The sequence below is a fragment of the Phascolarctos cinereus genome, unplaced genomic scaffold (assembly GCF_003287225.1).
Source record: "Phascolarctos cinereus isolate Bilbo 61053 unplaced genomic scaffold, phaCin_HiC Scaffold_2;HRSCAF=192, whole genome shotgun sequence".
NCBI classification, from domain to species: Eukaryota; Metazoa; Chordata; class Mammalia; order Diprotodontia; family Phascolarctidae; genus Phascolarctos; species Phascolarctos cinereus.
Genome location: NW_027555625.1, coordinates 373422323 through 373435142, shown reverse-complemented (window position 1 = coordinate 373435142; position 12820 = coordinate 373422323). Strand labels below are relative to the sequence as shown.

General features: G+C 40.4%; 2 protein-coding genes across 2 annotated transcripts; both read right to left on the bottom strand.

The window, feature by feature from the left end:
* Nucleotides 1-565: 565 nt before the first annotated feature.
* Nucleotides 566-3273, bottom strand: LOC110220811 (protocadherin alpha-3-like). The gene is made up of 2 exons (XM_078149195.1): nucleotides 694-3273; nucleotides 566-586 (listed from the first exon to the last, which is right to left on the bottom strand). The coding sequence occupies exons 1-2, from the start codon at nucleotides 3118-3120 to the stop codon at nucleotides 566-568; spliced, it is 2448 nt and encodes an 815-aa protein (XP_078005321.1). The 5' UTR covers nucleotides 3121-3273.
* Nucleotides 3274-9287: 6014 nt separating this feature from the next.
* Nucleotides 9288-11861, bottom strand: LOC110220827 (protocadherin alpha-5-like). The gene has a single exon (XM_021005014.2). It carries the CDS (start codon nucleotides 11718-11720, stop codon nucleotides 9288-9290), a length of 2433 nt encoding a protein of 810 aa, XP_020860673.2. The 5' UTR covers nucleotides 11721-11861.
* Between the last annotated feature and the right edge of the window lie 959 nt (nucleotides 11862-12820).

The window sequence follows — 12820 nt, the reverse complement described above, 5'->3', positions numbered from 1 at the left end:
ATTTGATGGAATTGGGAATGCTTATCCTGAAGGAGCTGTTTATGGCGGACAGTATAAATGATATTTAAAGAGTGCATGTGGAAACCAAATGAGACTTGTGCTTAATTTCAGATAGCAAGCCTGAGAGTAATAAGTGGAAATTGCAGAAAATAAGTGGAAACTTCCTAATAATTAGAGTTATCCAGAAATGAAATGGATTGTCTTGAAATGTACTGAAACATCCTTTCCCCTCACATTAAGCTAAATAGCCACTTCTCAGGGATATCATAGAAAGGGTTTTTGTCTTCCTGCACATTGGATTACATAGTCTGTGAGGCCCTGTCCAAATAAAATTTTGTAAAATGAAGTACATGTTTAAGGGATTCACATTACCATTCAGGTTACAAATATGTTCAAGGAGCTACTGAAATTGAGGGTGGAGGAGTGGAAAGCCAGGGGGAATGTACAAATTGTGTTGAAAATACATTGACAACATTCTGGGACCATAACAAATGTGAAATAAAGACAAATTTAAATTATGATAAATTTCATATAATTAACAATACCAACTAAATCTAAAATCCAACTATTTAAGCTCTACAAAAACCTAAAACAAAATAGGGAGAAGAAGAAAAATTAAAAATACAGGGGAAAATAAAGGTACACATGATCCAAGCTACTCTTATGACAGATAAAATATTTCAAATAACTCACCTGGTCAGAGGAATTTGCAGTTGCTTCCTTCTGTTCCCCTTTATTCACAAAGCCAGGACAAGGAGGAAAGTTGGGGCTAAAAGCCATAAGATCGTTCTTGGCCGCCCCTTCTCCGGAAAAACCTTTCTGTCTCCGCTGCTGGGAATGTGACCAGCTCTCCATCCCACTAGAGCACACCAGCCTAGGTTTTCCATTCCAGTACTCACCCCTTTGGGGTGCTGCGCACCGCAGCGATACGTATAGCAGCAGGCTGAGCACTAACAGGCTGGATACCGAACAGATAGCAATAATCAGATATACGTTCACATCTACCAGAACTGTCTCCTTCCCGGAGCCTGCAGAAGCAGCAGACCTGGACGCTCCAGAAAAGGTCTTCGGAGATAATCCACTTTCCACTATCGACAACATTACAGTAGCTGTGACAGACAACATAGGTTCACCGTGGTCTTTCACCAGAACCAGCAATGTCTGCTTTCTTGGGTCCGACTCCTCCAGATCTCGAGTGGTGCTGATTTCGCCAGTGTACAGACCCACGCGGAAAGGGCTGCGCCCAACGCCCTTCTTGGGCAAGAGCTCATAAGACAGCCATGCATTGTAGCCTGAATCTGCATCCACAGCGCGGATCTTCGCCACCACATGACCCACAGCCACGGACTGTGATATCACTTCGTTCACTGGGCCCCTACCTGCTCCAGAACCCGCATAAGAAGGCAGTACCGCTGGTGTGTTGTCGTTCTCGTCCAGCACGAACACCTGCAGGCTCACGTTGCTGCCCAGAGGAGGGAAGCCTGCGTCGCGAGCGCTTACTTGAAACTGCAGCAGCTCCAGCTCCTCGTGGTCCAGGGGCTGTAAGGCGTACACTTTCCCACTCTCCGAGTGCACAGACACGTAACTAGACAGCGGACGCTCCCCTACTCGCCGCTCTACCAAGGAATAAGACACAAGCGCGTTCTCTTGCGCATCCGGGTCTGAGGCAGATACTGTGAAGATGTGACAGCCCGGCGGATTGTTCTCCTTCACAAACACTGTGTACATCGGCTGCTCAAAGGCAGGCGCGTTGTCGTTCACGTCGCCAATGCCCACCGACAACCTGGCAGTGGTCCACAGCGCTGGCGTCCCGCCATCCCGAGCAGTTACCGCTAGCTCATAGGCCGGCACGCTTTCGCGGTCTATAGGACCTTCCAAAACGAGAGAGTAGTAATTCTTGAAGGTGGATACCAACGAGAACGGTGTCTGGGGAAACAAAGAGCAAGTCACCTGTCCATTGGCTCCTGAGTCCCTGTCGGACACGCTGATGAGAGCAATGACTGTGCCTGGAGGGGCGTCTTCTCTTACTGGCAGCGACAACGATTTCACCAGCACTTCAGGGGTATTATCATTGGTGTCCAGAATTTCCACCATGACCTTGCAATGACCAGCCAACTGGGGAGTCCCCTTGTCAGTAGCTTCTACCTGAATTTTATATAATTTGATTTCCTCGAAATCAACATGTCCCTTTACTTTTATAACTCCACTGATTGGGTCTATATGAAACTTGGCCTCTACATCTGGAGAAATATCACTTGTGAATGAGTAAGTAATTTGACTGTTTGATCCTTCATCTGAATCTGTAGCATTTAGTTGAATTACTGGCGCTCCATTAGATGTATTTTCCAGTAGTTTCACTTTATAGACTGTTTTGCCGAATTCGGGGGCATTATCATTAACATCCAGCACCGTGATCAGCAGCTGAACTGTTCCAGTAAGCTCTGGTTTGCCCCCATCAGTGACTGTAAGCAATAAGTGAAGTTTGGGAGTTTCTTCTCGGTCTAGTTGTTTTTTTAATACAAGTTTAATTTCCTCCTCGTTTTTTATATCGAGAGTGAAATACTCATTCGGACTGAGCCTGTAAGTCAAGAGAGCGTTCGCTCCGATATCTGCATCTGACGCGCCCTCTAGCGGAAACTGAGACTCAACTAACCTCGATTCTGCAATACTCAGATTCTTTTGTCTTACAGAGAACACCGGAGGGTTGTCATTAATGTCCTTGATCTCCACCTCCACATGGAAAACCTGCAGTGGTTTCTCCACGATCACCTCCAGGTGGATACTACAAACAGGGCTGCGACCGCACAGCTCCTCACGGTCGATCCGTGAATTCACAAACAAAATGCCATTCTGCGCATTTACCTCCAGATAGTCCCTGGAGCCCTTGGACACCACCTGGAACAGCCGAGACACCAGCTCCCCTACCTCTAGACCTAGATCCTGAGCAATTCGCCCCACGAACGTACCGTGTTTCGCTTCTTCCGGCACCGAGTAATGGATCTGGCCGCTTCCCACCTTCCAGGCTGTGTGGAGAATGAAAGAAAGGAGCAGCTGCCGGGTTCCCAGGCCTTTTCTCTCGCTGAACACCATTGCAAATATTTGGAGAAATATTCCAATCATTGAATCACGGAATAAAAATAATTGTTGTCTTCTTCTACTGCTTGTTTAAATTGGATTCTGATGCATCCGCCATGATTGGGCATCATCCACTAACAAACCCCAGAGCATTTCAAGGGCCAGGGAGAAAAAGAACTCGCCTTTGTGCTTGCTTGGATAACATCTCGTGGCAGACAGCGACATCATGTGGGCGAAAGAGTAAGTAAGAAGTTGTCCTTAACTAATTCTCTGAATTTTTATTTTCTACAATTCATTCTTCATGGCAACATAGAACCACACTTCGGGGTAAGAAATGTATTCCTGGCTGCTTTCTTCATATCAATATTTCAATTGTCTGTTGTTTTATGAGTAAGTGTACACCTTACACTGGTGCAGATGGAAACTCTTCTATTACCTTGTATGTGACATTTAAGAATTGCTGCGGCACAAAAGTTCATTACTCTGAGGCCAATGATTATGAGCTCTGGAAATTTAACTAGGTTTGCTCCTAGGACAATAGCCATTTGGTCTACTCCCAGGATTATAATAGAAACGGTTCCATTATATAATAGGACCTGCCAGACCTTGATCTTTTCAGGCATGACCACTGAGAAACAAGAGTCTATCCATACCACTGTAAGCCATTGTATTTTTATGCTTTCTTTGAAAAGTAGTATGAACCAGATTTAAATAGTAAGAGCTTATTTCATTATGCAAAGATGTTATCAATTTAAATTATGAATATGGAAAATTGATATGGCTATGGAAAATTAGAACAACAGAAAGAAAAAAATTGATTTTAAGGGGAAAAGTAATGGGCTTGAGAGTCAGAAGACTTGTTTTGGAATCCTAGTTCTGCTCTTTCTGTGTGAGATGACATAAATCACTTAATCTCTCCAAACCTCAGGTTCTTCACATGTAAAATGGAGATGATAGCTACCTCAATTTGTCACAAATTCATTGTGAGGATTAAAAGAAGTAATAGATATAAAGTATTTTGTATATCCTAAAGTAATAAATGTTAGTTATTAGTTGTAATTATTATTGGCAAATATTCTACCTCCAATTTATTCCTGCCCTCTTCTTTGAAACACAATATCTTTGTTTAAAAATAGATTAGCAGGTGTTAAAGAAAGGTGGTAGACATCAAGAGAACCCAGAGAAGGTTTCTTTTAAGCATAATCAAAATAACTTTAAGGTCACTAGAAGGAAAAAGAACAATTTTAAGCATCACTGTGTCCATAAAAAAACTTCCCAATTTTTCTATTTGAAGAAACCTTTAAAACCTATCACTACATATGACAAAATATCATCCTTTGTAAAAAAATATATATAGGTTTCACATTTATTATTAAATGTCATTTCCTAGAACACTCAATCTATATTCTTTATGTTGTCTTTCCATAACAAATCTGGATCTGATAATTCAAGAAACAACTGAAGAAATCAGCAGCTATAGACATATTTCAATTTTCTCACCTATACAGGAAAAACCTTTCTAAGAGTAATTTACACATGAATCAAAGGTTTCAGTAGTGTATATATATAATTAGGAAGGCTTTCACAGATGATTTTGTCCAGTAAACCACATCTTCACAGGTTCATAGAGAATATAAAATCTATCTTTGTTTATTGTTTTTCTTTAATTGACTTCAAAGAGTAAAATACAACCTTTAAGGATCTTATCCAAGGAGTTGTTTTCATTTTGTATGTCCAGATCATACAAGATTCAATGATGGATATAATCATAGTGATGATTTTGTTCAATCAATCCCTAATTAACAAACTTAATCACAGAACATTCTAGACTGTCAAAGATCATCACCATAAAATCATGGAAGATGCCCTGGTCAGAGTTCAAATGGAAAGGAAATTCCCTGCAGATAGAGAGCCATTCAAATGCTTCTATTTGTGGGTGACATTTTGCTGAATACATCAAACCCAAGAATACTGCAGAACCTCAACTATGAGACCCACAGTTCCTCAAAAAAGATCTGCCTAGCAATCCATATGGGAAAAAAAATAAATGGATTAAAAATATCTATTACCCATACTCTAGCATGCAATTGAATAGACAATCCATTGTGTTCATTTAGCAGTTTAATCATCTTGGACAGATTCTGCAAACAGACAAATTGAATGCAAGATTGAATAGATTGTTGTAAGCAGACTGGATTTCCATTTCAGAAAGCATTATGCTTTTCTTGATTACAACTAGTTCGTGACACAACATCCATCTTTTTAACACAAATATACTCCTGAAAGTTCCACTGGATTAAGAATGAGGGGGAGACACCACATTCTCCAAATAATCAAAAATTTCAGGTTACCCAAAAGAGCAATGGAGAGATGCATGGTGGGTCTAAGTAAGCTAAAGGGTATTATCAAGGATGACTTCAGTACAATAAAATACAAAAGGTATGCCATCCAAGAAAGAAGTGACCAAAAAGGACTAGTTATGTAGCAAGAATGGGAAATAATCGAAGGATTGCTTGAGTACTATGTTGTTTTATAGAAAATGTTGGATGCCTCTCAATGCATTGGTAAGATCCTCTTTGAGAGAATAAAGACCCCCCCAAAAAAAAAACATAGGTGGGTTACAAGATAGACCATTTTACTAAGTACCTACAGGGTCAAGATTACAGGTCCACTGAGGAAACCAAATGCAAATATATTAAGGTATCAATCTTCATTACCTTTCTTAATATTTCATAGAAAAACTGTTGCTTTAACCTGAAACGTTCTCATTCACCTATTTCTGCCTGTCTAAGTACCATTAATTCTTCCAGGTACAGCTCAAAGTCCATCTACTCAAAGAATTCTTTTCTGCAAAGAACTTGTCTCTTTTTCCTCTGAATTCATAGGATCATAGTGCCATATATATTTAGAGCTGAAAGGGGTCTTAGAATCTATCTAGACCTGTTCCTATAGCATGTTGCACCTATTTCCTGCCACTTATGAATTTTCTTTTATTATAGTTATTTGTATAAGTGTCACCTATAGATCAGAGAGGAACTGAAGTATAGCAGCTTTATTTCACCTGCTTGACTATAACCTTCTTGAAGACAGATATTTTGGTTTCAGTACTTTTTGTATACCTATTGGTGTGTAGCTTTTATTCATAGTAGACACTCAAGCAGTTTTTAAAGAAATTCTGAATGGATTATAGGGGTTCTGATTACTCATTATATGAGAAGAATATAATATTACTCATATTATATGAGGTTTTAGGTACTTAGATATGTTTATCTGTGAAAATGTTTCACTTTCACTGAATTTAGGACTACAGCTTCTTCCAGTAAAACTCCTATCTTCAAAATAAATCTTACACATGTTTCTTTGTTCTAAGATATGTTTTATGTTCTGTGCTACGTTCTAAGCATAAGGATCCCCATACAGAGGTGATTCTGATCCCTTTTTAGAGATGAGCCCTTGAGGAATATTTCCTAGCTCATGAAATAAGCTGATTTCTCACTCTAACAAAATCTGGATACTTGGCAGTTTCCTCAGCTAACGGTGTCATCCTGTAGGTTTACTTAAGTTTACTAGGTCCTCAAAATGGTTTTTTATAGACAAAGTGCCAACTAAATAATATCTTTGTCTGTAATTTTCAGTAACTCACTGAAGCTATTTTCCCATTTCTGAGTCTTTTTTCCAGTTAATAAATGACGGGCAGCCAGGCTAATGGGAATACTCTAATAGTCAATATCTTCCCTTTAAATACACCCCAAAAGCCTAGAATATCTTATGTTAACACAAATATAGAAGGACCTCACAATTGGTTCTTCCAGCAAGGTTTAAGTCTTTATTTTCTCTTTTCATCAGTTTCTTACTTCTTTCATTCATTCTGGAGAATGAGAAAATGTGTTACCCTAAAGGAAATAGGATTAATTGCCCCATCTCTATGACCTATATTTATCTTTTAAAATTACATTGCTCATATAATATTCGCTGAATGCAGAAAGAAATTAAAGGCTCTGAATTTCAAATACCTGAGTTTTATGGGGGTTTTTTCTAAATTAGCAAGTGTTTCTAAACTCAATGCAATGTACAGAATTTACAGTGTACACTACAACATGCACGAAATGCACAATGTACAGAGTCCCTTTCTGATAATCATAGACACTCAGTGACATCATCTTTCACTGTAGGAGATAACTTGAGGAATTAAAGGAGTTTAGGGAACATATAAAGATACAAATACAAAAGGAGGTAGTAATTATGGAAACAGAACATCAAAACATTTATTAAGTGTGCACCTAGTGCACAGCTTCCTCACAACAAATATGTATACACGAAACAAGAGCCAACTGCCACCACTTCCACTACCATCTATCTCAATGTGATAAAGATAAAGGTTGAATTAATTTTGAAAGGTGAGATTTAGTATTCAGCTTAAGTAATGTTGTTCAGTCATTTTCAGTCATGTCCAACTCTCCATGACCCCATTTGGGGTTTTCTTGGCAAAGATACTGGAATGGTTTTCCATTTGCTTCTCCAAGCTTAAGTAATATCAATTTTTAAATATTTGAAATCAGTCTAAATGATGTTCCATCCTCCCAAAGACACTAGTGATATTTCCCTATATGGCATTTTTATGTAGTTAACCATCCATTTATACATTTTTATTTGTGAATGTTGATATCAGTGCAGGGAAAGTGGATTTTAGAGACACTAAATATCCATTTATTATTAAACAAGAGACCTGGAAATTGTTTACGTGATGAAACAAAAAGATTTAAGAACTTTAGTGGAATGGGCAACTTTCATTTCAATAGTGATTTCAGTCCACTTATTTCTCCAGAATGTCATCATCTCTAAATAAGAAACAGCCCTTGTCTTTTACTTCTCATACAAATTCAATTTAGAAAAAAAAAACTAAGAAGAAAATTTTATAATGATAGCACCCGAACCAAGGATCCAAGAACAAAATGAGGTGGGAGGAAATGAGTCACTAAACAAAAAAATATATATAATGGAAGTAGTGAATAACTTAAAAAGAAATTATGGAGGGAGGATACTTGGGATTACTTTGATGATGTAAGGATCATAAGACATCAATAAAAGCTTATTTAAAAGAATTAGATGACAAGTCAAACCAAAATTTTTGCCCAAAGTTTAATGTAGGGAAAAGAAAGCCATGTGTGATAGACCATGTTGGAAATGTGATGCTATAGACACAATATCTCTCCTAAAACTGGGGTGGGGGGGAGAAGATGAAGAACCCATTCCTGCATTATGGGTAGATACATCATTGCCAGGACACAATTCAATAAACTAGTGTTTGCATAAGTACATTTTTAGCTCTATTTCACAGAAAGAAGACTGTTTGTTATTAAATTAGACAAATACTTATTAAACAACTACTATCTACAGAGCATGGTACTGGATGCTGGGAGATGTGCAAAGTCTAGGCAATACATAGTTCCTGCCCTCACTGCACGTATATTATAGGAGGGGCCCATCTGTAATATGAAAAAAAAAGTAACCTATGACAAGTTTATCAGAAAGTTACAAATGTAAGTGCTATGGGGTGTCCCTGAGAAAATGTAATGTGCAATATTTCAGAAGAAAACACAATGAAGGAGAGGCTATTTGAGTTAGGCATTAAAAAATGGATGGGAATTCAATAGTTGAAAAGATAGAGAGAAAAGTTCCAATTTTGTGGAATATCCAGAAAACTAGCTTAGAGTATGTGGAGGAACTTAATTTTTTAAAATGGAAAGCTAGGATTTTGCATTACTGTAGAGGTTCTTAAATGCCCAGCAGAATTTAAAACTAGACTCCATAGGCAATAGGGAATCACAGCTGATTTCTGATCATAAATCCACCGTAAATCCAATCAGTCAAGGCAGCTACATTGGCAGAAATGCACTAGTCTTATTTACTGTTACTCTCAGAGTTATTATTCTTGTTAAATGAGAGATTTTTAACCACAAATGACAAATGTTTAAAAAAATTTAATTGCTAAAAAGAAAGGCTAAACTTTATCAAGACTATTTGATTGAAATAGTACTAAACAAGCTTTCTATATTGGGGTTTCCAGGGGAAGAGTGGAAGCTGGAAAGGCCATGTAACTATACAGTTGTTGTAAGATTGTAAGATCAAATGAGATAACATTTGTAAAACACCTGGCACATCGTAGGTATTGTATAAACGTTAACTATATTGGAGAAATTTTTAAATTACAATTAAATAGTTGCTAAGAGATAGGAATTTGGACTCACCTTCCCGGGATGCTCCATCACAACTTCCTGGGTTTGACCTCCTTCCCTAGAACCAGGAGGCTGGGGGAGATTGGGGCTGAAGGCCATGAGATCATTCTTGGTCACCCCATCCCAGGAACACACCTTCTGCCGCCGCTGCTGAGAACAAGACAAGCTCCCCACCTCGCTGGAACATACCAGCATGGGCTTCCCAGGACCACACACACCCTTCGGGGGCGCGGAGCATCGCAGAGCCACATAAAGCAGCAGACTCAGCACCAATAAACTAGACACCGAGCAGATGGCGATGATCAGATAAATATTCACATCCATCAGCGCTGTTTCCTTTTCCATACCAGACTTTCCCAGGCCACCAGAAGCACTAGATGAAGTTTTGAATGCCTGCCCGTTCTCCACCAGTGACAGACTAACAGTTGCTGTGGCTGACAACACAGGTTTCCCGTGGTCTTTCACTAATACCAGTAGGGTCTGCCTCGATGCATCCGAATCCTCTAGGGCCCGCGTGGTGCTAATCTCGCCAGTGTACAGCCCCACGCGAAAAGGGCTGCGCCCAAAGCCTATCTCTGGCAACAGCTCATAAGAGAGCCAGGCATTGTACCCTGAATCCGCATCCACAGCTCGGATCTTCGCCACTACGTGGCCTACGGCCACAGACTGTGACACCAGCTCTGTCACTGAGCTAATGCCAGCATGAGGCGGCAGTACGGCCGGGGCGTTGTCGTTTTCATCGAGAATAAACACCTGCAGGCTCACGTTGCTGCCCAGAGGAGGGAAGCCTGCGTCCCGGGCGCTCACCTGGAACTGCAGCAGCTCCAGCTCCTCGTGGTCCAAGGGCTGCAAGGCGTACACTTTCCCGCTCTCCGAGTGCACAGACACGTAGCTCGAGAGCGGACGCTCTCCCACTCGCCGTTCCACTAGCGAGTAAGACACCAGCGCGTTCTCCTGAGCATCTGGATCTGATGCAGACACAGTAAAGATGTGACAGCCTGGTGGGTTGTTCTCCTTCACAAACACAGTATACACGGGTTGCTCGAAGGAAGGTGAGTTGTCGTTTACGTCGCCAATGCCCACAGACACACTGGCCGTGGCCCAGAGCGCTGGCGTCCCGCCGTCCCTCGCAGTCACCACTAGCTCATAGGTCTGTACGCTCTCACGGTCAACAGGACTACCAAGCACAAGAGAGTAGTAATTTCTGAAGGTAGACACCAGAGTAAAGGGCCCGGGGGGTGACAGGGAGCAAGTCACTTGCCCGTTGGCGCCTGAGTCTCTGTCAAAAACACTGATGAGGGCAATGACTGTACCGGGGGGGGCGTCCTCCGGGACTGGCAGAGACAAGGAAGTCACAGACACCTGGGGAGCGTTATCATTAATGTCTAGTAACTTTACCAAAACTTTGCAATGGCCTGTTAGCGGAAAAGAACTTCTATCAACAGCCTCAACCTTGATTTCATATAAATTACATTCTTCATAATCCAGATTTCCGTTTACTCTTATTTCTCCTGTATTACTATCGATGCTGAATTTCGATCTTACATCGGCTAGAACAAGACTTCCAAAGTGATATTGTATCTCTTTATTTACTCCTTCATCTGCATCAGAGGCGTTCAGTCTGATCACTAGCGTCCCATTAGGAATATTTTCGTGTAATCTAACATTGTAGATGGATTTATCGAATGCTGGGGCATTATCGTTTGCGTCCAGCACAGTGATCAGCAGCTGTGCTGTTCCAGTTAGTTCTGGTTTTCCTTGATCTGTGGCCGTCAATAATAAATTGTGTTCAGGAGTTTCTTCTCTGTCTAAAGATTTCTTCAAAACTAACTCTACGGATTTAGTCTCTTCCTCATTTGTATGTATATCCAAAGCAAAATATTCATTCCCAGACAGCTTGTATAACAATTCTGCGTTACCTCCGATATCAGCATCAGACGCGCCCTCTAGTGGGAATCTAGAATCAGCAGTCCTGGATTCTAAAATGAATAATTTTTGTTGCTTAACCAAGAACACAGGCGGGTTGTCATTAATGTCCTTGATTTCCACCTCCACATGGAAAACCTGCAGCGGTTTCTCCACGATCACCTCCAGATGGATGCTACAAACAGGACTGCGGCCGCACAGCTCCTCACGGTCGATCCGAGAATTCACAAACAAAATGCCATTTTGCGCATTTACCTCCAGATAGTCTCTGCTGCCCTTGGACACCACCCGGAACAGCCTCGACACTAGCTCCCCGACCTCCAGACCCAAATCCTGCGCGATTCGCCCCACAAACATACCGTGTTTCGCTTCTTCCGGCACCGAGTAATGGACCTGGCCGCTCCCCACCTCCCAGGCTGTGTGGAGAAGAATCAAGAACAGCAGATGCTGGGCTCCCAGGCCGCCTCCCCAAGAAAAGGCCATAGCAAAACCTTTCTCTCTCGACTCATAAATCACTGGTTCATGATTCACAACTTCAAGAATTCCTTCGAAAAACTACCTTATCCTCTTTAAATCCAATCTTCTTAGCTTGTTCTCTTCCTTGTTCTCTTCCTTGAATGTTGCCGTTCGTTCTGAATCAGCCATTGAATGAGCGTCTTTCTATTCCAATGAAAAACACGGTTCATCCTTTGTTAGAAAATCCACTTTGTGGAGGACAGCGACATCATGTGGCTCAATATGTAAGTATAATCGCGATTAATGTAGATGATTGTTGTATTTCTTTCATTCACTTCTTTTAGTTCCATTACCACCATTTACTTTATGCTCCTTTGTTCACTTCAAGAACCCTTTCAAGGTCTCATATTTTGTTTACAGAAGTCTACTTAGACTCCAAATATGGTCTTGTCTTGTAAATTGTTCTTCCAAGCACATTGTTGTTTTAAATGTAAATCTCAGGAAAAAATATATAATTACGTAGCTTTCATTTAATTGTACTTCCAAGTTTCCAAACTACAGATACAAAATTAATGAAACTGTTTTTCCTGCAGAGATTCCTTCAATTATCATTATTGTTGGATATGCATTTCACGGAATCAAGTTCTATTAGTCCTTATTCTTCCAGGGCTTAGCAGTATGTGACATTTATAGTAGGCTCTTAGGACATAAATACTAGTTGATTGACTTTTTTTTCAGTCACACTGCACATTTCCATTTGTATGTAAAATATCCTTTTATGATTAAAAAAGAAAGCTCAAGGTTTCAAGATATTACTGTAAATTTGAAGATCTGTAGACTAAGCCTCCATTTGTCTACATATTGTCTTCCTTCATTGATCATTAAAGAAACTACCACTGACCTCTGCAAATTGTTATTTAGTAGTTTTGTTCCCCTCCCATGTCCTTCATTATTCCTCTATTCAAGATAGAAAGTGATGTTCCCATGACATACTGTTAGGCAGCATTACTAAATTCAAAAGAATGTTTCATTTCCTGCTTTCTGTCCCTTCCATGAGGAAAGACAGCTTCATTCTCTTACTAAGCAGACAGAAACGGTAACTGAGAAATAATTTAACCTGTTCTTGT

Bases quoted from the DNA above. Each gene is read 5' to 3' on its own strand.
- LOC110220811 (XM_078149195.1), bottom strand. From the start codon at position 3,120: ATGATTGGAATATTTCTCCAAATATTTGCAATGGTGTTCAGCGAGAGA. The intron at 587-693 runs GTGAGTTATTTG...ATTTTGTTTTAG, and splicing joins CTGCAAATTCCTCTGACCAG to GTTTTTGTAGAGCTTAAATA.
- LOC110220827 (XM_021005014.2), bottom strand. From the start codon at position 11,720: ATGGCCTTTTCTTGGGGAGGCGGCCTGGGAGCCCAGCATCTGCTGTTC.